This window comes from Buteo buteo, chromosome 5, assembly GCF_964188355.1.
Source record: "Buteo buteo chromosome 5, bButBut1.hap1.1, whole genome shotgun sequence".
NCBI classification, from domain to species: Eukaryota; Metazoa; Chordata; class Aves; order Accipitriformes; family Accipitridae; genus Buteo; species Buteo buteo.
The window spans coordinates 5,290,383-5,315,592 of NC_134175.1; the positions used below are offsets into that span (position 1 = coordinate 5,290,383).

At 44.2% G+C, this 25,210-nt stretch overlaps 1 protein-coding gene across 5 annotated transcripts in view; it reads left to right on the forward strand.

The window, feature by feature from the left end:
• TMEM201 (transmembrane protein 201) overlaps positions 1-25,210 on the forward strand; it is a 34,877-nt gene that overhangs the window by 4,598 nt on the left and 5,069 nt on the right. For 3 of the 5 annotated variants that reach the window (XM_075027328.1, XM_075027329.1, XM_075027326.1), the window contains 8 exons: positions 6,373-6,493; positions 7,129-7,323; positions 9,181-9,357; positions 9,971-10,362; positions 10,841-11,044; positions 21,593-21,810; positions 23,486-23,557; positions 24,442-24,732. In XM_075027328.1, coding sequence (XP_074883429.1) covers positions 7,165-7,323; positions 9,181-9,357; positions 9,971-10,362; positions 10,841-11,044; positions 21,593-21,810; positions 23,486-23,557; positions 24,442-24,732 — 1,513 coding nt within the window. In that variant the 5' untranslated portion in view covers positions 6,373-6,493; positions 7,129-7,164. Of the gene's footprint in view, positions 1-271; positions 5,263-6,372; positions 6,494-7,128; positions 7,324-9,180; positions 9,358-9,970; positions 10,363-10,840; positions 11,045-21,592; positions 21,811-23,485; positions 23,558-24,441; positions 24,733-25,210 lie in introns of those variants that run through there. The other 2 variants (XM_075027331.1, XM_075027327.1) reach the window with 2 other exon arrangements.

Here is a 25,210-nt window from a genome sequence, read left to right on the forward strand (position 1 = left end):
GGTGATGGTGACGGTGGCGGGGGATAATGGCGGCCCGGATGAGGGCCGCCCTGGCGGGAAGGCTTCGGGCGGAGCTCGCCGTCCCGCCCGGCGCCGCCGTGCGCTGTGGCAGAGGGAACGGGGTGTGGAGAGAGCAGGTAGGGCTGCCGGCGGTGGGGTCGGTTGGGTTTTTGTCCCGCTTGGGGGGGAAGGGGGGGGTATCCATGAGGCGCGTGTTGAGGAAAGGATCCCCCCGAATTGTCAGCGGCCACAGACACTCGCAGGTAAGTGGCTGGAGGCGGTTCTCCGTATCCCCTAGAATTGCCTCGTGTCTTTGTGTGCCAGCACTGAACGTCGAGGACTTGCCTGCTGTGGGAGCTGTGCTTAGGGAATCTGAAGCGTTTGCCTTCCCCCAGTCCCTAGGTCAGAGGCTGCCGTTGTTACTGGCGGTATTGCGGAGGCTGGTGAAGGCTCGGGGTTTTCCTCTTTTGTTTTCTGGCGTGTTTGAGGCAGGGAAGGAGAACGTTTTGCTTCTGGTGTTGGTTGATTTGGAGGTGAAAGCGGGATGGCAGGGGGAACAGCGGGAGGGTGCCGTAGGAATAACAGCGCTGTTAGTGCAGTGCTAAAACTTGGGGGGACGATGACACAGAAGTCCAAGTTACTGGTCTGGTTGGTTGCACGGAACGTTTCTGACCTTAGAACAAATTTAAACAGACCAGTTGAAAAGAAGGTTTGAAAAGCATCAGGAGAGAAGTCAGGATACAGGTTTCACAAAAGCTGAACTTGACGGATTTTGATCTAGCGTAGCTTGAAATGAATGTAGGAATATATGGAATAAGAGGCACTCCAGACTTCATAACAGAACAGACTCGGGCAGTCTGCTCACCTATTGAGTGCTTCTCTTGGAGAAGAAGGCAGTCCCAAGTACTCGTTGTGCTAAGGTTAGTTTCAAGTTTATGCTTTGAAATAGAAGCATATTTCTACATCCCTAATAAAATCTTATGGTTTGCTCTAAAGCATTTGCTGTTTATATAACCATATAAATGGTCAGTGGTATATTAGCCCATATACAAGACCTGACATTTCTATGGCATATTTAGGGCAGCTAAGAAATACTAGTGGCCTAAAGCAATCCCCAGTGAAGCAGGCAGCATTTCTTTGACCCAGTTGAGGCTAACGTGTCTTTTGAGGGAAGAGATTGGATTTGTTTTGCTTAAGTTCATCAAAAGGTCTCTGGAATGGAAAGCATTTCTTCCCAAGTCCTTGAAAACTGCTGGTGAGCTGTAAGTATTTTCAGGAGGTGACCTTGATAATTCTTTGGGGCTACATATTAGTGTTTTCTCAATACTGTTCTGATATTACCTAATTTCGTACTTTGCATTAGTTAAATGAATCTTCCAAAGTCATCAAGGAGGACAGCTTTATAAGGGACCGATCCAAACGCAGACACGATGCTGCCTTTGCCTTTGGTGTTAATGTTGTGATATAGCCCTGCTTTGCTCCATTTTCAGCGTGAGTGCACTTACATATCTAGCAAGATGCCTTTACCACCTCCTATAGAAAGGAAATAAAATATATCAGAACAACCTAGTGGAAAGTAGTTCTGGAATAACTGTCAACACGTGGAGTTACACTACTGTAACTGTGACAGTATCTAAGGCTGTGCTTTTTGTATCAGGGAGAAAGAAGATTTGATGTCCGGATACACACAGGAACTCCTTAAACCTTAGGAGTTTGGGTCAGATAGGAAAACTCGTGTTATGTTTCGCAGTCTTTCTTCGAGATCACAGCTTGGCTACTTGTTTGTTACATAGTGTTGAAAGTCGGGTTGCTGAGTTCAGAACAGCAGCTGTAGCCGCGTTTCCTTCATCTTCTGTGCCCCTCCTGATTGTTAGCCGCTGACTTGTCAGTACCAATATAGAGTACCCCACGGGACTCTTTGGGTCAGTGATGCCAGAGGCTGCTCCTTCTACAAGTAAAGTCAAGGTAAGCCATCACTCACTCTAAAAGAGGCCGGTAGGAACTTGGGAACTGCCGTGCAGCTAGTTCGTTTAGTTGAGAAGCCTGTCACAGATACCGAGAGGGCAAAAAGAGGCATCTTTTCTGGAGAATCCTGTCCTGATGGCCAGTATTCTGCAGAATATTAGAAGTTGCTAAAGCTGCACGTTCAAGGAAGACAGCCTTTGAGGGGGACAGCACAGGAGGTGGTTACGATTGTGGGTCTGTCTCTCTGCCTAGGTCTATTGGGCACCTTTTTCCCTGTTAAGAGGACACTAAGTCTGGCACTTGGGTAAGGATAGGCTGCATTATAACTTATGACACTGTACTAGAAATCCGGTCTTGTAGCTATATCTTCAGCCCTGTCTACAGCTGCTAGTTCTGAGCAAATGCATCTATGATATAGTTTTCCTGCTGGAAAATAGACAGCTGTGATGTGTTTTTCTGACACTGGAAAATGGGGTTTAGCATTGGGTCTGCACTGGCAGACGCCTTTATTGACAAGTGATGGACATGGGCACAACTTGGAATTATGGCAGCTCAGTGAGCTCCCCCCCCCCAGGAGCTTCCCTAATTGTGAGCTGAACACAAATACCAGGTTTGATGAGCTCCTCTTAACTCAGTCATGCTGACCATACTGTGCCATGGGCTTGGTCTATACCTTGGAGCTTTGGCAGCTTGGTTATGTCAAACTGCCATCAGATGTTGTTCTGATCAAAACACTCCTCTTCCTAGTGTGTTTTTTATTCAGATTTGCTGGCATAGCCATTTGTATAATAGCTTTGTAATCCAGTTGTGCCAGAACGAAGAGTGTTGCTTTAAATACTTTTAATGGAGAATGGTTTTTTCTTTTAATCCTTGGCAGAGGATGAGGGTAACCCAGCAAAAATTGCGCATCTACCTGTGGCCTCTTAAGAATATGGAAACCCAAAGATCTTCATCTCCTGACCTAGCAGTAAAGGAGGGGGGGAATAGATGTAAATAAAAATATTTAGAAATCCAGTTTATTGTTATCAGGTAACTGATTTGACCTGCACTTATCAGGAAGACTGTTGTTCTGGCAATCCATTAAAAGTGTGGACTCAGCATGACCTTAAATGTATGTATAAATGGGGAATAGTGGAGAGTGTTGGGAGTTGGAAGGAATGTAAGTTCCTTCTCTTGTTACATGAGAGACAAACTGTTTGCTAAACAATGTTTGTCAGTGTGTATACATGCAGTCTGATTTTTTTGTTAGCAAAGTAAAGGAGTCTGATAGCCTCTCACAAAGGAACGTTTTGTCCTGTTGTTTGAGCAGTATCAGACATTTAGGTGTTGATTCATAACTGAGTTTACTCCCGGTGTGTCCCCCCAGTGGTGTCTTAAGCAAAGATGTGTCTGCAAAACAATTTGTCCAAACCTGGGAATTTTTTCTAGCCTGTTTGGGTGTGCAGGCTACATCTTGAGTTAGCACAGCAAGTCAGCTGTTAATGGAATCTCTCTGTGCAGTAAGTAATTCAATCACTTCTTGTTGCTCAGGTTTTATTTTGCAAGGTGGTTCTTTGTCCAGTGACGCTACTTCAAGTTAATACAGTGTTAGATGATAAACTCCTTAGGGATGATTTGCCTAGTGTTTTGCAAGGGATTGAGCACATGGTAAATGCTTAGTTTTGCACTGTCTGTCTCATAGCAGAATGTCTGACTTCAGAAGCAATGTGTGCTCTAGCTTATTACGTTCAGCTGCTGCCTGAATTCAGTCAAGGTGTATATAGTTCCGGAATAATTAAATCTGTATTTGAGAGTCTTTTCAAATGCAATACTTGTTTTTTGTTTTTTAAAGTCCTGCCCAGTTGCTAGAAAATTAGCACCCTACCTACATGTTCTTGCCTGAAATGACCTTTCTTTTTTTTTTCTTCTTCTTCTTTTTGCATCCAGCAGGTTGGGAACTTCTGATGTTTTTGCACCTATTTCTATGGCAACAGATTATAGGTTCACAAAAGGAAAGATTATTGCTTTTTATCCTAAATAATCCAGGACTTAGCAATTTCTTTTGCATACATTGTGATAATGAAGGGCTGCTATTTAACTCTTGGTAGCAATTCCTCAGCCTCGAGGGTGAGAAATGGAATCCTCTTTGGAAAAGGTGGAAAGGTCTCAAGTATACTAAGGATTTGGTCTCTGATATTAGCAAGTTAGATAGGGTTTGGCATTGGTTCTTTTTTTTTTTTTTTTTTTTTTTTTTTGCTTTATAGCATGCATGCTTTACTAATTTTTTGGCCTCTGCTTTCCAATTCTGTGTTATCCTTGAAATTAGTGCTTCTACCTACTCTGTCATGTCATGGAAGTTAGAGACTGGTGGTAGGTAGAGGCTGAAGTGTGGCATGTCTTACTTCCATGGCTGCCAGAGGACAGTGCCACAGCGGCATGAAGGTGGGATTGTAGCACTTTCTACAGTACCTGGGACCTGTGCAATAACCTACATCAGAGGATGGAGTTTAGGTTTTGCTTACTATCGGAGCCTATGCTCAAGGTGCAGTAAGATTTGTATTTTGGTGGTTAAGATGCTGAAGCCTATGTGTTATATTTTCATAGCTTTTACACCTATGATCGTGAGATGAAACTAATACCAACAGATGTTGCTGTCCATCCTTCATATGGCTGTTTTGACCTGTGGTTTGCTTGGCTTTTGGACAGTCGTAGCTCATGGATAACTTGGACTAGAGACCTAGATTTCTGTCTGGTTTAAACTTTTTTTTATTGCCTGTCAGTTTCAATGGTGGTATTTTTAACTCGGATCACTTACTGTTTTGAGTCCCCTTGGCAATGAAGAAAGTTGAGCAGTGAATATTCATTTTAAGAGGGGTGTGGGTGGATGCATCTATTTTGAGATGAGAATCTGTCACCCTAGTAGCTCCAGCCATTTTCTTTCAGCATCTGGCAGGGAATCCTCTGCGCACTCTGGCTTTTTAGGCTTCTTTCTGGTGCTTCATTTCAAGCTTATCGTTGTCATTAATACTTAAAACGGGAGGCCCAAGCATCACTTGATGGTTTGATATTTTATGAACCAAGTTTCAAGACATGGTCTATGGAAATGGGAGTGGGGAAGAATCCTAACTGTAGGCATCCAGCTACAAAGATAATGGCTGAGAGAGAACCCAGCTTAACTAAGGGGAGAGCCACCTGCCTGTTCGGTTGCAGGGTGCCAGACCACATTTCTGCACCATTCGGAAGATGTTTTGCTACAGAATATTGTAGCAGCAGAGAACATTTCCTAGAGCAGGAAGAAGAGCAAGTCGCTCTCAACTGGTGAGCGTGTTGGCAACTCTTACTTGCTTTCCAGGCCCTCAGTGAGCCTCCCTGCTCAGTGGCTTTCACTGCTGCTTTAGAAGCTGTCCAGCTGGAGGCATGCTGGTTCCTTGGTGGAGTTAAGCAGCAAACAGGGCTGGTGGCAGCTGGGTCCATTTGTCTGCATAGCTGCCATAGCGAGTCCCTGCCTGGGCTTTGCCTGAACAGCTGCCCTCTCTTGGAGGTATGATTGGGACTGGTTCTGAGAAACCCAGACAGCTGGGCTGTGTTGCCTTGACCTGCCAGGAAGCTTCCTCTTGGGTATTACACAGAGTTTTGAGACAAATGCAGACCTTCTTTAGCAGCCAGGCCACTGAAGTTCTTTGCTCAAACATCTGTCACAACCTGTTGCCATGGGGCCGTGTCACAGCTGTTTCTCTTGTAGTGACCCGTTGTTTTAACAGGATTGTTTTAAAAAACAAGAGGCTCATGGATCCAGGTCATAAGTCTTTCTCTCTTCAGTTGCAGTGCATAAAAACTGGGGAAGACATGTTGATTCCTCAGTTCCTTCTTTTGTGTCTAAAGCTGTGAAGAAACAGCTATTTACAGTGCCTGAACCGTGGGGTAGTTTGCTATGCCCTTGTCCTTGAAAAATTTTGTAAAAAGCAGGGCAGACAAAACTGTAACCATCGGCCCATTTCCTAGGTTTCTGAGTACCATCATATGCAATTCTTGTGGATCATAGCTTCTGTTTCTCAGAATCCTGTGTATTAAGCAGCAACTCTACTGCACCCTTTGCATATATTAACACTTCTGATTATGGAGAGGGCTTGCACCGCCAAATATGCCTCTGAAAAACAGTGGGTTATTCACAAGGTGGTTATTAAAGTTCTGGCAAGTCCATGGTACTAGCACGAAGAGATAAGAGCATCAGGCAGATTTTATTTCTACTTTGATAGTCCATCTTCTCATTGCTAAAAAGACTACTCTGAGTCATATCGTTAAACATACTGAACGGCAAGACTGATTGTTATTCCAGCCTCCCTTGCATTTCCCTGTTTGAAAGCTGTTGCTTTCCTCTACATCAGCTGAATTCAGTATTTGCGCCTGACATGTTTCCTTTCCTAACAGAAAGAAGCCCACGCACGTGACAGTGAACTGCTGGTTCTGCAATCAGGACACAGTAGTGCCATATGGGAATCGCAACTGCTGGGATTGCCCCAACTGTGAGCAGTACAATGGGTTCCAAGAGGTACTGTAACAAATTACTCAAACGGTGGCTGGGAAGGTGCATGCCCTGGGGAACAGTGCTTGCGGGGAAAACCCTGCTCCTCATTCAAGGTGATAGCCAGTGCAGATGACTATCCAGTGGTTTGACAGCTGGCAGCTCTGTGCTGAGCACCTGTGAACTCAGCAGCTGATCACTTGATCAAATTTGAGAAAGAATCCATTGTACTGGGATGTGTTGACATGGGATGATAAAGACAAATTCTCCTCTCTTGCTTTAAAGAGCAAGGCGGCCCTTGACGTTTTCACCAATATCTCTTAAGAATCTTTTTTTTAATATATGGAACAATTCTCTGGTTTTATATTTTGAAACACCTGAATTGCTGTATTTAGGGTATTAAATAACAAAGCCTGTCTTAAGCCAAAATCCCCCACCACCAGCTGCTTGCAATAGGTGTACAGAACAGTGGAGGGGGAGAAGATTTGATGCACTTTGTCTCTTTTTTTTTCCTTGTTTCTTTTGTTATATAGGTTAATGCATGGAGTGTAGAGCTCCTGACAGAGCTTAGGGAATCTTGTTATCAACCAGAGGATACCTAGCTTTGATTTTATGATCTCATGTTTGCTTTCCCTGCTGCTTCCCTTTTTGCTTCTTGTCAGAATGGAGACTACAACAAGCCCATCCCTGCTCAGTACATGGAACACCTTAACCATGTTGTGTCGGGTGGTACAACTTTCTGTGATCCTGCCAAACCGCAACAGTGGGTGAGCAGCCAAATTCTGCTTTGCAAGAAATGCAACAACCATCAAACCACAAAGATCAAACAGCTGGCTTCATTCTCACCAAGGGAGGAGGTAAGTGTTGGTTAGGGACTGGCATCACAGGAGAATGTTTGTCCAAGGCATTCCCATGCTTGTATCTGTTATTCCTGCTCTGTTTAATTCCACGCTGCAGCCTAGTAAGCAGGAGAGAGAGGAATTTTTCAGTGTGCTATGGAATGTTGCTCCAATAATCTTCAGAAGCACTACATGGCACTCTGGTGCAGAGAAGGTTACTAATTAGTGTTGCAAACTTGCCTAATCATACTCCAAAGCCAGAATGTAATGACCTGTTCTGGATGGACACTTGAAGTTGAAGCCTGAGCTCAAAACCAAACGTGCACATTGCTGAGTTCAGTTTACAACTCCAGTACTTAACCATTGAGCCAGCTGAGCTTACAGGATCTGGTAGGCACAACAGCCCAGTAGTCACCTTGAAGCCTTAATAGAATTTGTTTTTCCTGAGGCCTTGGCTGTGCTACTCTGCTTTTACTAGCGAAGTGGGAGAGGAATCCTGTGCAGCCACATCATCTCCCTGGTTAGGCATTTGTGCCTACAAGGGCAAAGGGATTTTACAGTTAGAGCAGCAGGATTTCCTGCTGAGTAACTTCTTGGCCTTCCCATTGCTTAATATGTACGGAGGAGAGGATAGGATAGTGGAGTTTCTCCTTCACAGTTTTATTGCTCTCCAAAGTTTCATGCAGAGAATTTGGTGCTGCACTCCTTAGCTTTCAACCATGGTCAAGCCTTGGGGTTATAAGACTGTGCTATAGTGGGATGTGTTTATCCTCTGGGCTGCCTAATCCAGTCTGCTTTGTGTAATTGTAATGAGTTTAATCAGGATGACTCCTGAGGAAGAGATCTAAATTTGATCATGCTCAATGAGAACAACTTCATCTGATTCCCTTTTCTCAGCTTATTTCTAGTCCCTGCCTCTTGCCAGACTTATCCACTTGCTCAAGTAACAGCAGCCTTTGGCCCCTTTTTAGGCATTCAATGAACTGCGGTGCCTCTGCCAGCTAAGAAACATGGGACTGTGTTATCCAACATGGTTAGATACATGTGTCAGTGACAGCAGTGGCCTGTCTTAGCATTGCTGGCCTGTCCAGTAAGGAATGAGCTTGCTGCTGCTAGTCTCTCCCATGTGATTCCCTCTCAATTCCAGCAGATGGAGCCTGTGAAACTGCTGCAGCAAGCCTTCAGGCAGCTACAATGCATCTTTCTACTTCCCTCTCCCAAAGAAGCTGCACGCTTTCAGCTGTATGCTTTTGGTACAAGGATCTTGACAGAGTGAAGATGGAAGCGCCCTGGAAGCCTCTGTGATAAGTGATGCGTCCACTGTAGTGACGCTGAAAAATGTACCTTTGGCCTTACTCATTGTCTTGTTTTTACAAGCGCTGTTAATGATTTATGCAGCTCATCTCACCAGGGCCTTCAAACAGTGACAGCCTTTGAGTCCAGGGCCAAGTTTTGGAAGGAACTTGTCTCCTTCTCCAGCACAGTGGTGTGAAGGGGCAATACATCTTTTGTGTCCCCTCATTTGAGGAGGGGAAGAGCAGTTCTAGTTTTTTGTCTCATCTTCTGTGTTCCGTTCATAAGGTCTCGACAAAGACAACAAAATTGGGCCACAGAAATTCAACATCCTGAAATTGGGCCACAGCAGCCTTCTGCAAGGGCTGTTTCTTCTCTTCTAGGACGTGGGAGGCTGGGTCAGCTGTATGCGAAGTTGGTTGCATGGCTGGCCTCCAGCTTGGTCACTGTTCAGGCCTGGTTTCAGGGGGCTGTGCCTCTGGAGACTGGAAGCATGCCTTGCTCTCATGTCAGTAGCAAGCATGATAACCGGTGAGGGACCTGCAATTCTCACCTACTTTTCCTCTCCTATTCTCTCACCAGGGCAAATATGATGAGGAGATTGAGGTGTATAAGCACCATCTGGAGCAGACCTACAAGCTGTGCCGTCCATGCCAGGCTGCTGTGGAGTATTACATAAAACACCAGAATCGGCAGCTCCGGGCACTGCTACTCAGCCACCATTTCAAACGCCGTGAGACAGACAAGACCTATGCTCAGGTACATGGGGGGAGAGATGAGGGAATTCAGGGGGAAGTGCAGAGAACTGGGTACCTCTGCACCTGGGTTTGCTGCTGGGAAAGGAAGGCAGCGACCTTGGGGCTCTCTAACTCTGGGAGCTTGCGTGTATGGCAGAAGTTTGAAGAGCACAGGATAGTTGCCACAGATGCTCCTGATGTTAGCTTGAGGTTTTCCTCTTGCTGATGTCATTCAGTGCAATTGCCAGAAGGTAAGTCTAATGTAATAATAAGAACAGAGTGGAAGCCAATAGTGGGACAGGCAGAAAAGGGGAGGTGGGGAAGCCAATTTATGAGTACAGTGCAGGCAACTACAGAGTACGGGGGGGGAGAAGGAAGAATGATGGAAAGTGAATTATGGCCCTCTCCTTGCTTCACTGCCCTGCCTGACCTTGGCTTGTGCACATAGCTCTACTGTTGCTCTTTGCTGTTCTACAACACCCCATGTGGTGTCAGCCCAGTACAGGGACTTAGAAGGACTTAAGAAAAACTGTCCAGTAAACCGTACAGTCTGGAAGTGTTTCATAAAGCACTGTTTCAAAAACTTACCACAGTTTATTCAGCTTCTGACAAGGTGGTTCTCCCTTCCTCTGCAGAATTTATGTTCATCCTCCTCTTCTGCTTCCATAACCACACCAGCTCAGGTGATATTTCTGCGGTTCTTGGCCTTCCTCAGCTGTGCGTTCCTGGTTCTGATGGCCTTGTATGGGTCAGGCGACCCCTTCTCACTCAGTGCAGCTGTCCCTGCTCCTGTCTCCTCTGATCCAGCATCCATTCGGAACAGGACTGGTACAAGCTCACATGCAGACTTGGAAAATGACACTTCCGTGACGGTGGCAGGCTGGCGGGAGCTGCTCCGCCTGCTCCCAGAACAGATGGTGGAGAACCTGAGTGCCGCATGGGCTTACGGGAAGAATCACCAGATAGCAGTCGCTGTCCTCGGGCTGTTCACCTGCCTGTTGGCCATGTTCTTAGCTGGGCGGATCAGGTGGGTGTGCTCTTTTCTTCTGTTTCACTTAAAGGAAAACTGCATTATACTGGAGGTCCTTTGCCCTGTCTTGACTCAGTGAGCCAGGGAGTAAACATTTGCCAGAATGGCACATGTAGTACTGGGTGGCGCAGTTCTTGTTATTCTTTGGGTTGTCAGATGGCTGGATGGAGACAGCAGAGCTTGCTTTGGATCTGTGCCTTGGTTCATTCAATTTAAGCTTGAATTACTGTGAATGAAAAGCTCCCTGTGCAGCTCTGTAATTTGGGCAAAAATGGAACTGGTCTATTCAGTTGCCACAGCAGTGGGAAAGGCCACAGGTGATACAACCGTAGTAAGAAATAGTACATAACCTGCTCAGTCTGTGTACCCTCCCCACTTTTTCCCCACTTTCCTTCTCCTTCCTCAGAACCAAGGGGGTTCATTGGTGTTTAAACTCTTAGCTTATGTCTTGTTTGGTTTCTTCTTGGCATTGCAGGCTCCGGAGAATTGATGCGTTTGCTTCAGTCTTGTGGTTCGTAGTGATGAGTCTGCATTTAGCTGAGAGGTACCTGAAGATGGAAACACCCAACTGGCTAGACACAGCCAAATTTGGCACCACATCCTTGTGCTGCTTGGTAGGCTTCACCGCAGCAGTGGCCACGCGGAAATCTACGGGCCATCGGAGATACCGGCCCCGAAGGTCAGAGCCAGAGCAGTGACGCTGGGGGAAGGAGGAAAAAAAGCCTTGTGAACTCTTTGCGACTGGTGCTTTTCTCTCCTCTTTTTATTTTCCTTTCCTCTTTTTTTTTCTTTTTATTTTTTTTAAATTAGATAAGCAGTGAAGATCTTTTCTTCCTTTATATATTTCTTTTTTTTTTCTTTTTTTTTCCCCCCCATCCTTGCTTCCCACTGTGCTAGCTGCTTGGAGCATTTCCACTGCTGGTGCTAGCCGTGGAAGCTACTCCTGCTGCCTCCATTCTCCCTTCCTTCTGAATCCTACGTCAGCAGTGCAAATATCCAACCTTCCCAAAGCCAGTTCTTCCAGCAGCTGCTTCACAAACTGCTCCATAAATGCAGCATCTTCCCCATTCTGCTCCTCCAGCCAAAGAGAATCTGGCTTCTCCTGTCCTTCCGGTTCTTCTCACTGCCTGTCCATCCTTAGCCAGTCACAGAGGAATCCTCTGCCTTGATCCTCCATGGGGCCCAGGCCACCTTCAGTTTTCTAATGGTGCTGGTCATTTTAATTTCGAACTGATGCGAACTTGCCTCTGGATTCCGAGTCCTCGTAATGTGTGCTGTAGTAACACTGCATGGTGTACAGGCATGCAAGGAGGGGACCACATGTAGTCCACAACCTAGTTCTTCTTGCCTTCCACTGCATAGCATTACTTAACTGCATGCTCTCTTACTCTGCCATTCTCCTATGACTTTTATTTCAAATGGAGAGGCGTCCTTAAGTGCTTTTGACTGGAACTTCAATAATTTATTTAAAAGGGTGCTTTAAAAGGTTATGTAGCTCAGGGTGTCTTGATTGAATATCTGAAAGTATTCAGCTGTTTTAGGCTAAATTTTCAAATCTGCCAGTGGCTGTTGCTTTCAATAACGGTTTTCTTTGGCTTTTTTACCCACCCACTCCCACCACCCCCCAAGGAGCACCTGTGTAAAAGCACAACTGGATAAAAATGCATATGTTCCTCCACCCCTGTAGCCTTAGAAAGAGAAGAAATAAGGGACTAACAGCCTCCTGCTATAGTATATGGTCAGCTTTCATTGTACATCACTACTTATTTAGTCAATGTTTTCCTTATTGTTGAGAACACAGATTAGGAGGATGTGCTACAGGAAGGGGTGGGAGCCTCTGCTGGGGGACTGCATGGCAATAGAGATGGATTTTTCTTGTTACTTGGTGGGGGTATTTTTGAAGTCTGGCATTGGTGCTAATGCTGCTGAAGAAAGGGGTCTGGAAATGGTGACTTTGATTTGAGTGCCTGGCAGTCCTCTGCTGAAATCTGGGATGACTGGATGTTACTGTGTGGGGAGGAAAGAGCTTTCAGCTGCTTGGGTTTTTGTAGGATTAACTTGTGGGGGCCTCTTAGGATAAGCAGTCTGATAGCCTGCACTGTTTTTCGCAAGGCACTCCACCAAGTCTCTCATCTGGATTTGGGCCTTTAAGAGGAAATAGCATTGTTACAGAAGATGTGCTATTTTCTTCTGTTCAGAATAGTGCAATGGAACTTGCCACGCTAACAGTCTGATATAAGTTAATTGGATGTCTTGATTTTCCTATGTATAAGCTCTAAAATAATCAGAATGGAGATCTCACTATGAAGTATCTGCATCTCCTGCTGAAAGATTCAGACGCTACTGGATGTTGCAGATGCTGGTGAAATTATAGAAGCTTTTTTTTAAAGAAAACAAAAGAGATTTCATAGATTTTCATAGTTACTGTTCTTCATACTGGTATTTATTTTGAAAGCAGAAAGGTAACACTAACAAAAGCTCTGTAGAGATTCGTTAACAATAAGCCAAGCTGAGTGTATCATGGGAAGGTACAGCTCCTGGCTGAAGGACCATGTGCCTGTAGCTTAACAACTGACATGGGAAGGGGGGACACAAACCTGCTTCCCAGATGTGCTCTGCTGTGGAACTTTTTTCGGTGCCTTCAGATAAATGCAATATCCACCTGCAAGCAAACAGAACACCTTTCTCCATTCTGGTGCTTGTACACGATGCTGCTCTGAGGGTTGTTTACTTGTCCACAAAAGGAATCCAGTATCTGCAAAGTCTGGTTCCATTCTTCTGTGTTGCATTGTTTATCAATTCTGATACCAAAGGTTTCTCTTCCAGTTCACAGTCCTGGATTGTTTCTTGTGCCAGTCTCAGACTTCCAAAATGCTAAATAATAACCATTATGTCCCATTTTCCCCTGTGATACTTAATTGAATTTAGAGAATTGTTTCAAAGTAAATACTACAAGAAGCCACATGACTTCATCAAAACAGGAAAAAAGGCCAACAGAAGTGTGCAAGGTCCTCAGTGCTGGGTTAGACTTTCACAATCATTCTGGTGCCTCTTTCCTACTCTCCGTTAGGAGATTTAGTAGGAAATGTTCCTTAAAAATCCAGTCGTCTTTCTGTACCTGTCAGCCTGTTGAAGCAGGGAGCAATGTTAAGACGGACAGTAGTAAGCTGGTGAAAGGACAGGAAGTGGCAGGGGATGAAAAAAGCGGGGGGGCGATTTTGTGTATGGAAGTGCTATCACTATCTACTCGGCTTTCCTTTCAGTGCAGTGATGGCTATAATGTTTTCACCCATGGAAAACTCCCCACTGCAGCAGCCCTTCCAACACCATTGTTCTGCAGCCCATCTGCTGTTAACAGTGAGGTGAAGAAAGCCACCTAATGAAATGGGCACTGGAACCAAATCCAGTGCCAGCTCTACCATTCTCTAAACAAGCTGCATAGAAGACCCAGGAAACTTGAGCTATTATGTCCATTAAGTGAAATAAGACAGCTAGACATTTTTTTTCTTCCTCCCCTCTTCCTGCTTCAGTACTTTCAAGTTTTCCCCATAAAGTTAAATATAGGAAAAGACTCATGTTTCTATTTAGCTGTGATTGTCTTCTGCACTTACTTATAGAAGTTGGACTGAAAGCTCCTGCTGGCTTCTAGCACATGAGCTTGCAGCCGCTTGGTGTGGCAGAGGTGAGCGGTTCCTCTTGCTGCTCAGCTGTCAAGTGTGTCCCAGTGATGGGAGGAATCTCGTGTTTAGAAGGATATATTGAGACCACTAGAAGGAGGAGGGGGGTGAGCAGCTGACAAACTGTTAAAATATGTGGGGATGGTCTTGGTAATGTCATGCCTGATTTCTAATGGCACTATCCTTTTAATAAGAATAAAATTAATCTGTCCAAATTTTCTTGCCCAGTAGCAAGGAAACTCTAAGTGACAGCCTCTAAATATGTTTGTCAGCCTCTTCAGATGTTTTGCTTTCAGGAGCTGAAAGTCAAGGCTGTATTAAATTTCACTTTGTCCTATTTCATGTGGCCTCCTATCTCTTCTGAACAGCTGTTTTCCTCCCTTCTTTTTAGCAGCACTTTTTTTGGTTTTTTGTTTCTTTCTTTCTTTCAATTTAAACATGTCCCATCTTTGAGCCCCCTGGGGTCTGGTGCCTTTTATGATGTTTTGCTGTTAAGTGTTACGTTGTTTTTCCTGTGCCTGTTCTGTTCTTTTAATCTCTGGTCTTTTTTCCTGTGCAGTACTGGGATGGGATGGGGAGGACGCACACTAGATATGAGGAACAGGCAGTTGATAGAACTGTGGGAAGGAGTGGGGTTTACACTGTGAAGCCTGAATAATACTGTTAAGAAATACTTAGCTCTGTTTGCACAGCAAGTGCAAATCTATTCTGAGTTTTAAATCTTTTCATCTGGCAGATAATGTTAACTGTAATTGACATGCAAGCAAGAAATCCATTTGTCTTCACTTTATGCAGATTAATACAAATGAAGTATATTTACAAGTTGCACTAATTCTGTGTGTCAGAACATCAGAAAGCTTATGGCCAAGCTGTCCCAACTGAAGCCCTGGTCTCTGCGGTGCTTTGTCTACAACTTATAATTCAAAAACTTTTGCACTCATAATTGGAAAAATTTCAATGGCAAAACAAAATAACAAAACACATATTGGAGTGTGGTTTAGTTTTAATGCCAAAGAAGCTTTTGTCTTTGCTCAGGTGTCAGCTTATTTTCCCACTTCTTGGTGCCTCAGCATGTCTATGCTGCTGCTTCTAAAAGCAACAAAAAACCTCAGAGCCTCAAAAACAAACTTGCAGCAATTGAATTTTTGGTCTTTTGGAGACTCTGCTGCTGACAGTCTCCTCTTTCTGCTTTTCTCACATGCTTTTGCTGATGGTAAAGGATGATTGATCTTGCAGAGGAGAGGGAAGAAAGGAGGAGAAAGGTGTTTTTTTCCAGAGGTGGTGTGATTTATAAACTGCTAGCATTCGATCTGTACCAGTTGTGTCTCCTTAGACAATTAGGCCTGAAGAAGATCAGTTATAAGTTAGCAGTATTTTACCGTTGATTGTTTCTGGAAAAAAAACTATTTAAACCACCACTGCCTTTACTGAGACAGTTCCTGCAATACCTGATTTCAATGCCAAATAGACTGTTCTAAACACTATGCCATGCTGTAGGTTCTGTATGGAAGGTGCTTTGCCAACCTTGCATTTTTTACCTGAGGTTCATTTAGGAAATAGCTCAGCAGTTAGATATGCTATCTGACTCTGCCTGGTTGCTTCCCCCACAGTGAGTCCAGCAGAAGGAAATGTATGCTTCCAGCTCAGGTATTTTAGTGCAAGTCCCACATCTGAGCACAGTGCCACCATCCTCGTGAAGCTGAGGTGCTATTTTGTATGACACATGGGTATACATTTCCTTCTGCTGAGGGGGATAATGGCTAACAAAGGGCTGGTAACTTACTAACCCGGCTGACACAAAAATAATCCAGAAACACTTGATCAGTACTTTGAGCTTCTTGTTTTCACTTAGCTAGACTCTTATTTCAGGCCACAGAGGAACATGCGGTAACCTGTGGTTGCCAGATGCAGCTTTGTTGCCTGAGGTTTCTCCCAGCCATGCAGGCCAGAGCATGCAAACACCTTAACTCAACAGTATTAGAGGATTTTAGCCCCAAAGCCTCTAATGTCAGGTGCTGCTTTTTTACACTGGACGTGGGCTGGTGTCTGGACCAGAGGATAGTACTACAGAATGGAGCTCAGGTAACGAGGGATTGTTAGTGGGTTTGTGTGTCACTTGAAATCAAATCTGCTCCAGCCCAAAGTGACTGACTCTGGTCTGCTCTCACAGTGGCCGTGGCTCATCTGCCAACTCAAAAGCATTTCGTACCCTGCCCAGGAGAGTTGGGTGTATAAAGGGGCCAATGTGAGTTCATTAAGTGCCTTTCCCTGGACAAGATTTTTGACAACACTGTTGCTCTGCTTCAGTGGAACTGATGCAGCTGCAACTTGGGACAGCATTGCCTGTATGTCTGCCAGGCCAGTGCTTTTGTCCTTCATTTGCTACCAGTGAAAGTGGCTGGGCGTAAGAGGATACTTGGGCTGCAGTCTAAAATTTCTGAGCAGCTCTGCAGACTGTCGGGGGGTTGAAGGAGAACCCAGAGCTAGCAACCAAGTAAGCATCCCTGCTGCTGCTACTTATGGTCTTTCTGAAGCCCTCACTGACATCACTGCATGCAAACTGACACCTTTGTGGCCCTTTACAATTCTAAATATGTTATACCTATATCCCATTCTTTCCTTTCTATTAACTCCTCCTTTCCTACATCTGTGCTTTGCATGCCCTAGTGAACTGAGCTTGGGTGTGTCAAAGGGTGAGGACAAGAGGGGAATATAAAAATGGTGTAGTGGTGTTTTATTTTGGCTTTATGAATATTTTTCAAGTACGCTGAAATTATGTGAATCTAATAATCATGCTTAGATACTATAGAAAGTATGTATCGATGTATTGTGGACAAATTATAAAAATTAATATAATTAATAGCCAGATGATTGCTCCAGACTGACTCCGCTCATGAAAGCAGGGAGCTGTGGTGTATGGCTTTGCTTTGGTTTTTAGAGATGCTTTTGAAATTGTGTGCTGTCACATATAACCTGCTAGTTCGTTCCAGGTGTGCCATCACCTGCTAGTTCGCTTGGGGCCTCTTTGAGCCATAGCAGATGCTTTCATACGAAAGGGGCAGTACTCAGTCCTGAAGTGTACCTTGAGTCATCCCCTGTAAAGACTTATTTTGGGACCAAAGCTATCAAGTACACAGGCAGGGAAGAGGTCCTATGAATATTTTTATCATGCCAGCAAGTCTGGATTTTTGTAGACATGGGATGTGCATACACACACCCCACACACATCTTTGTGCCATCAGCTAGGAGGGAAAGCAAAATTGATGCCAAACGTCTGTCTGTACTGTAGAAGGTATTAGTGCAGGACCTGGCAGCTGGAGCATTTTCAACTCTAATTCAACCCTCCTTTTTCATCTAAAACACGGCAACATGTAGGAGAAAAGAATTCTTAGTCTTGGCAGCTAAAGTTTCTAGTTCTCTAAGTCACGTACCAAAATCTTAATGTGTCTGAGACCTGTGCCCTTTTTTAGCATTATTCTCCCCTCTCCCTCTTCCTGTTTTTTATTCACTATATTGCTCTCTACTCCTGATTCTGCCAACTTGACCGGAGGCGCAGGTTATGGCACTGACTGATGTGATGCAGCAGACCAGATGAGTGACTGTATGTCAGCTCACAGAAACTTGCTTATCTCGCACCCAGCAGGAAGGCAATAGTGAGCTGCTGCTGCAGTCTCCATGCTGCCTGGAGAAAATGGTGCAGTTGTACATGGATAACTCATAGGTAAATTATGATGGGATCTTAAGTCTGGAGGAAACGTTTTGTCCCATGACTGATACGTGGTTCCCTGGCTGCCTCCGGGCAGGTGGACCTAGGCACATACAGCAAGCTGCCTGACGGTGACTGCATCTAACCTTCTTACTTCATGTACTGAATTATCTGATAGTAGGAGTGGGTCCATCTACAGCCCTGTAGTCTGACCTGACCCATGCTCTCCCATGTCTCTCTCTATCCCAGGGGTGATGCAGCATCTCTGTTTAAAATGTGAATTAAAAAGGCACACATATACGGTGTTGTCTTTGGATAAGAGGCAGGTATTGGGACAGAGGAGGGGAGGCTCTGCTGGCAGGAGGTGTTTCTTCAGGACAGTGTACAGTCCCGTACCATGTAATACTCTTCTCTAAGCTACTTATTTATTTTTGAAGTATCTGTGTAGCAGAGTTGTGCCCAACTGTCTAGTAATGCTGTGATCATTGTAAACACTAATTAAGGTACCCAATTTTTGATGTTCACAATACCAAGTTCTGAAATAAACGGCTTCCGGGCCCTGACTATTTCCACAAACTGTCTGACTCCAGAGCCTTTTCTTTTTTCGTGGTTTTTTTTTTTGTTTTTTTTTTTTTTTTTTTTTTTTTACTTTTTTTCCCTCCCTCCTTCTTCCTTTTTTGGTTACTTTTTCACTGTTACCAGAACAACTGTTATCACATGCACAAATGGCTTGGAGCAGTGCAGTAGTCTGAGAGCAGAGACACAGCTGCACTGCTCCATTCCAGGGCTGTGATGTGGCTGCTTCCTGCCTTATGATCCCCTTGATCTCACCTTTTTTCATCTGCTTCTGAAAGAAGCTTTGGTTCAGCTGACCATTCTCAGGCATGAAGTGCATTCCTGTGGCAGCACCCCTGCTTTTTAGCAGCATCTAGCCCTCTTGACATGACAGTGGCAAACACTAAAGAGAAGAAAGCATAGAAAAGGAACAGGTTTTTGCACATGTTGCAGGAATTTACTTTGTTCAGAGCAGATCAATATTTAAGCCATTCTTTGATCAGCACTCAATCCTAAGGCATTAATATGCTATGCTTAAAATTCTTGAGCTCCTCTTTGCTACCCAGAAAAATTCCTTTTCTGGATGGTGCAAGACAAATGATTCATCAGGTGCCCGGAGGATCTGACTGCACTAACTTGGTGAGGTTGAGAAGTGGGGCTGTTAAGCAGCAGAGCCCATGGAAGTCCGATCCAAAAAGTTACAAGAGATCATGGTTATGAGTGATAAATGCTTGTAGTATCTTCCAGCCCACTAAGTGAAAAACTACCGAAAGCCAATAAGCCAGATAAGTAGTTTTCCACTGCAGCAAGGAGCTGTGTAAAGTTGGTTCCTTTAGCCCAAAGTACAAAAGGTGCAAAGTTAGGAAAAAAAGAGCTATGTTGTTCACAGGCAATGCTCTGAGTTGACCCTTCGCAGACATGGCACAGGGAGTGGTAGGTATCACTCTTTCTGTTATGATTCATATCATAGTCCTGAGCTGCACTTTTAATTCCCTTTCCCATTTGTTTTCTCTTACAAAGCTGAGATGGACATTTATATCTGCTATTTACATCTGTATGTGTGGTGGGGCAAATGTGTGTATGTGCACTAAAGGACTCTGCACATTTGCGAAGCATGACACCATTCCCAGGTCCTCTGGAACCTGAAGAGGTTGGGCAATTTCTGCTGCAAGACTGACGAGTTCCTTGCTGCTGTTAAAGGCATGTGCTGCTTGCAAGCACCAGGAAGCTGGTTGGCTCAGAGGTTGTTCAGCCTGATTAAGCTGGTCGGGATTGTTGATGTCTGCCTCGTACTAGCAGATAAGTAGTTTTACAAGATATTTTAAATTGTAATCTTAACTCTAAACTCCTTCTTCTGGATATGCTAGCACTGCATAATATTGCTGCATTGCCTCTTTAATCTCCAAGAGAGAATGGCACATGCATAAATCATCTCACAGTGCAAGACTGAGATACGTATATTCCTTCACGCTCTGATTTACTATTGGCTTTCCTCTGACAGAAGAAAAGCCACGTTGCTGCTCTCATCTGTCTCTGTTTTCATCAGAAGTGAGATTAAACCTCCAAATGTTGCAGCTTGATTGTATGCTGCAAAGCCTGATATCTCAGTTTTAAAATATATACACTTCATACTTTGTTAGTACTTCATCATGACTTATTTGACAACTCTATTGCCTGTTTCTAGCTAAACAAAAGTCTTACAGGAGAACCTTGAGAGATCTTGTTCATATTCTAGACTTTCCTTCATCTATTTTATTCACTTGTTAAAAATAATACAAATTTCCTATACTTTCAACATTGCAACCTTCTTAGAATGCTCATTTTGGTGGCATGAGGACACAAGTGAGACTCCAAAGCTGACTCTTTATTTCTGATGCAGTGTAGTCAACTAAACCATACACATAGGCTAAGATCAGTACGTGATTGCAAGGAGGAGTAGAAAGACGGTAAAAATAGGAGTAAGTTTTTGACAGATTGTTTGTTTTAGGTTGACTTTTAAATTTTAAACCACTGCAACGGTAGGTGATAAAATGGGATTATTGGAAATTGATTGCATAGTTTATTTGCATATAGTGATTGCATGTGAAATACTGTGGCAGTGCTAGCTGCAAAAACTGTTTAAAATACAAAGTCCTCTCATACAGTTATTTTAGCAGTGGAACAGAAGTCAATTATGCCTGTAGTACTTAAAAATCAAGCTAACTGGTACAGGTACCCTTAGTGTGTTTTGTCTGTTATCTCAAGTCTTCTGTTCTCAAGTTGGACATGCTGTTCTACAGCTCCACTCTTTGACTTGGAAAGAACCCATTGAAAACCAACTCACAGACCTAGAAATACAATTGCCATTATTACTGGCAATTTAAATATTTTCCAGGCACTGTAATAAGAGATTGGTTTTTATGCACTAGAAGCAAGACACTTCCTGGAGTGTATGCTACAGGAGCACAGTTGCCTCTGAATCACTACACTAGTACATATTTGTGGCTAATTATGATATGCAGAGAAAGGAAAATGTAACAGTTTAGGCCTCAATTTAGGATTGGAAAACCCAGGTTTGTATCTCTGTTCTATCAGGATTTTTATGTGATGCTCGTCAAGTCACTCAATTTCTTTTTGCTTCTCTTTCCCATCTGTAAAGTGAGGCTAGTGAGTCTTAATTACCTCACAGAAATATAATAAAGGCAAATGTATTAAAGATATTTGAATGTTAGTTTTAAAACAGAGCTTTTGTGCCTAAGTCTTTATCTAGGTACCCATAAAAATACTTTTCTCTATACTGGCATCAGAGGTAAGATGTTGATTCTGATTTCTAAAGACAAAAAGCTAGTAGATAACTACTTGCTTGCCACAGTTATGACACTTCTAAGCATGTTGTTTGCATGTGCACATAACAAACATAAAATGTACTCTATTGTTGGTCCTATGTGTATCTGGACTTTGTAAACCATTCGGGTGGTCTCTAGGTAATTTTCTCATTCAGGGAGAGAACCAAGGTACTATGTCTATTTGCACTTGAGTTCCTGAACAGTTCCACCATTTTTTCCACCCTGTATTGTGGGACAGGTTGGTGCACAATAATTTAAGTAAGGTTGAGCAGTTCTTCCTTTCGCAGTTTCAGAGGTGTAGGAACATTCCCGTAAACTCTTAAGCATTTTGCATCTTTCAGTCCTGCACTGAAAAATTAGTACAAACCTGATAACAAAGAAAGTGTTCATGCAAGAAGTACAACTGAGAGAGGGAGTTACTGGAATGTACTCATTGCTAAATGTCTGTCATGTGTCATTTGCAGGTACCTTTCTGGGGATTCGATAACTCTCTTTCCCAGCGGCACTGGGACTGGCTTCCCTTCGCCTGCCACGTCTCTCTTTGTCCCAACACCACCCAGTATTCTCCAACTGACAAACCAACAGCTCTTCAGATCCCCACGCAGAACTTCTTCTTCCTCTCTTCCTGGTCGTCTCAACAGGGCACTCTCACTGGGTACCATCCCCTCCTTGGCCAGAGCAGGTAAGTGTGCCTGAAACTTTCTGGCCCAGTGGAAGTGACAGTGGACTGGTACAATGCTTCAGAAGAGAATGGACTGCGAAGTATCCACATGTTATAGTCCTGTTTAGGGATTGCTGCTCCTGTGGCACAGAGGAGTATCCAGCGTTGGTAATCAGTTTTTTGACATTAAGAAATTATGCACCATGCCATTGCCGTCTTGGTCAAACAAAAGTCACTGAGTGCTTGCCTGCTGTGGGTTTACTGAAATCCAGAGGCTTTTCCAGGCATTTGTGGCAGTATGGCACAAGCTACAAGGCTCTGTGTGGGAGAGAGACAGAAGGAGCAGTTAGACATGGGAATGGAGAAGGGCAGCTTTTGGAAGTGATTGGGAGCATTAGGATAACTGATCTGGCAAGGGTGATTGCTCCCTTCTTTCTAGCTGCTTTGTGTAGTTTGCTTTTCTTGCTACAGCTGAAGGGAGCAGAGCTGAAGGCAGGCTCTTCCCGAAGTCTGGATTTGATATGCATTAGCACAACTATTGAAGCTGCTTTAGAGACCCTGTTTCCTCTTGGTTTTAAGGGCTCGCTGCAATCTAGAGAAGATTTATAGACCTAAGGAAAGACTGTCTCCCAGTAACTCAGTAAGCCCTCAGTTTTTCTGTGCTTGAAACTAACAGATAACCTTCAAATGCTATTTGCCATTTCAAATAAATGCTAATAGCTAAACGCTATTTCAGTTCTCCATCCAAGGAGAATTAAGCTTTCCCATGTCACTAAGTGATTACCAGAAGGTCAGAGACCAAAATGTGGCAGTTTCTAGGATAACACTGCAGCAAAGAGAGCAGTCTTGCGGGTATTTTTTTAGTTGATTTGACATTTCTCTAGTTCATGCTGCCAGCAGTTTTGCCAGATCCACTAAGAGCAAGAGAAAGACCAGCCATGCAAACCTTTCAGCAGCATGGCAGCTTTTGGCACAGCCTTCACCTTCCCAGTTACCTAACTGCCACTGGAAGGGCAGGTGCAAATGCACCAAATGCCTGGGATTCCCCCTGCATGCTAAACCACCCTTGTGAGGTCTGTGCTTTCTTTTGCTAAGGTGCAAAACCAGACTGGAGAGAGCATGCTGTTGGGGCCGAATATTTTTTGCAAACAGTGAGGTTTTCAGCTTCCAAAGCTGTTTGCCTTGATGTAAATCAAATACCTAAGAAAAATAATCAATTTAAGCTCTTGATATTTCATTTGTAGCACTTCTTTTTCCTGACTTCAGTACTTTTTGTTGGTGTTTTGTTGGGTTGTTTTTTTTTTTTCTGCCTCATTATTATGGCTACCATGCCTGACAGCTAGATGGGAATTCATCTCACGCTATGATCTACCCTAAAGGCTCTTTTCATGAGAAAAGGATACAACCATATCATCACCTTCTTCCTTTTAAAGTAGAGGCAAGCCAGGCTGTGATACAGTCACAAGGCTGGTTTTGGAGCCTGCTGGACAGATCTGTTCTGCTGCAGCTGGGAAAAATGGATTATTCTGACGCTGGCACATAGCCTGCCCAGGAAAACAGGGACATTTTCCCTGCCTACATTTACCACCCGTCACCTTCTGAGATTGATGACAAGATGATGCAGTTACATTTCTGAAGGATAGGCTTCCAGTAGCTGAGCCAGCTGGGTTCAAACTGTTTCATTTTTGTTTTTTAGATTCTGGCTACTTGTTCAGCGGAAGTCGACCAGCGTCACAGTCATCTCAGTCCAAGGAATCTCCTACATCAGGTAATGCACTAGGCCTTCCAGAGCAAATGTCTTTGCAGGATTTGCAGTGAGTGTGTTGAAACACATGATGCAAGTTTAATTCTTTCCTACCTGCTCACATCCCAGTGAAAATATCTAACAGTTTTGCTGTTAGAAATGCTGCAGAGAGAATTCCAACTAAGAGTGGGATTGTATTAAAATAAGGTGCTGTATATGTTGGATGTCCTTTTCCCTGGAAGAGCTCACAGTGAAATCAGTGAGACGAACCAAGGATCCCTTCCCTGCTCTACAGCTGACTTGAGATTGCTTTGTTAGGAGACTTCAGACTGTTCCTAGGGCAGCTCTTTTGTTTCACTTTCCTTCCCCAGCCCAAGGAACTGCTAGTTTGGCTACCCTGTCTGCTCTGCCCTTTTGGTCCCGTGTTCTCCAGTGACCTGTCTGTTGTCCTCCTGACCCCAGACGGATCCTTTGGCTGTTTGTGCTACTTAAGTGTTTGCTGCGGGAAATGCAGTCACAGCCTGGGCTAATGCCATTGTGCAGACCTCCTCGCATCCTGATAAACTTTCCCAATAGCCTTTAAAGGACATGCCAGAACAGTTAAGTTACCTGCAAAACGGCATGTGTAATGCAGGCTCTCCTGAATGGACACAACTGACCAGAGAAAAAACTTACCCGACTCCTGATAAACCCTAGTCTAAGTCATTCTTGAGTGTACCAAAATGCATGTGGAATTTCTCCATGTTTTCCAGTGGGGGAACTGGAATGAGTAAAGACTTCTAGTACAAGATATGTTGGACATTTGCAATTCCAATTTCCTTTTCTTGTAGAATTGTTAAAGAAAACTGTGCCTATTGTATTGGGAATATAATCTCATTATGTTCTCTTTGGGGATGTTTCCATTTCAGAGCACTTCTCCCTGCTGTCAGGCAGCTGTGCTCCCTCCCGCATCCCCTCTCCAGCACCATCGGTGGCTGGCTCTGTGACTTCCAGCTCAGGTTCCTTGCGGTACCGACGGCCACTCATCAGCCCTGCCCGCCTGAACCTGAAAGGACAGAAGCTGCTGCTTTTCCCATCTCAGAATGAGGCTCTGCTCACCCCAACTAGCTCAGAGGAGCACACCCACTCAGACAGCAACATCTTTGCCACCGAGTTGTCCTCCTTTCCAAAGAAGAAACTCAGTGAGTGGGGAATGCATGGTATGCTGGCAGCCTGCTGCACTCCTGGAAATGCATTTGTAGAAAGGAGTTGGCTTGCAAGCAAAGCCGCATGTCATCTAGGCCACACAATAGATGGGGATCCTTCAGGAAAAAAACAGGTGGTGATGACTGGTGGGCTGTTAAAGCTCCCTTAAGAATCCACTGGCCTGGAGAGCCTCTTGTCTGCCAAAACACCTGTCCTTTTCTCACTTAGTGGTGTCCTAGGGATACTACTGCCACTGCCTTCGCCCTTGTTTGGATAACTCCTTTAACCACGGATGTGGTGATGCTGTTATGGACAGTGTATGAGACAAACATGCAGGCAACTTCTGCTGCACAGCAGTGAAATTTGCCTTTTGTTTCCAGCTCCTGTCCTCAGTACTTGCATGGTTTTACCAGGCAACCATTCATTACTCATGTCTAGCTTTAGTCTGGTAACTTCTGCTACTTTTGGCTTCCACTGGTGCCTTCTGAATTT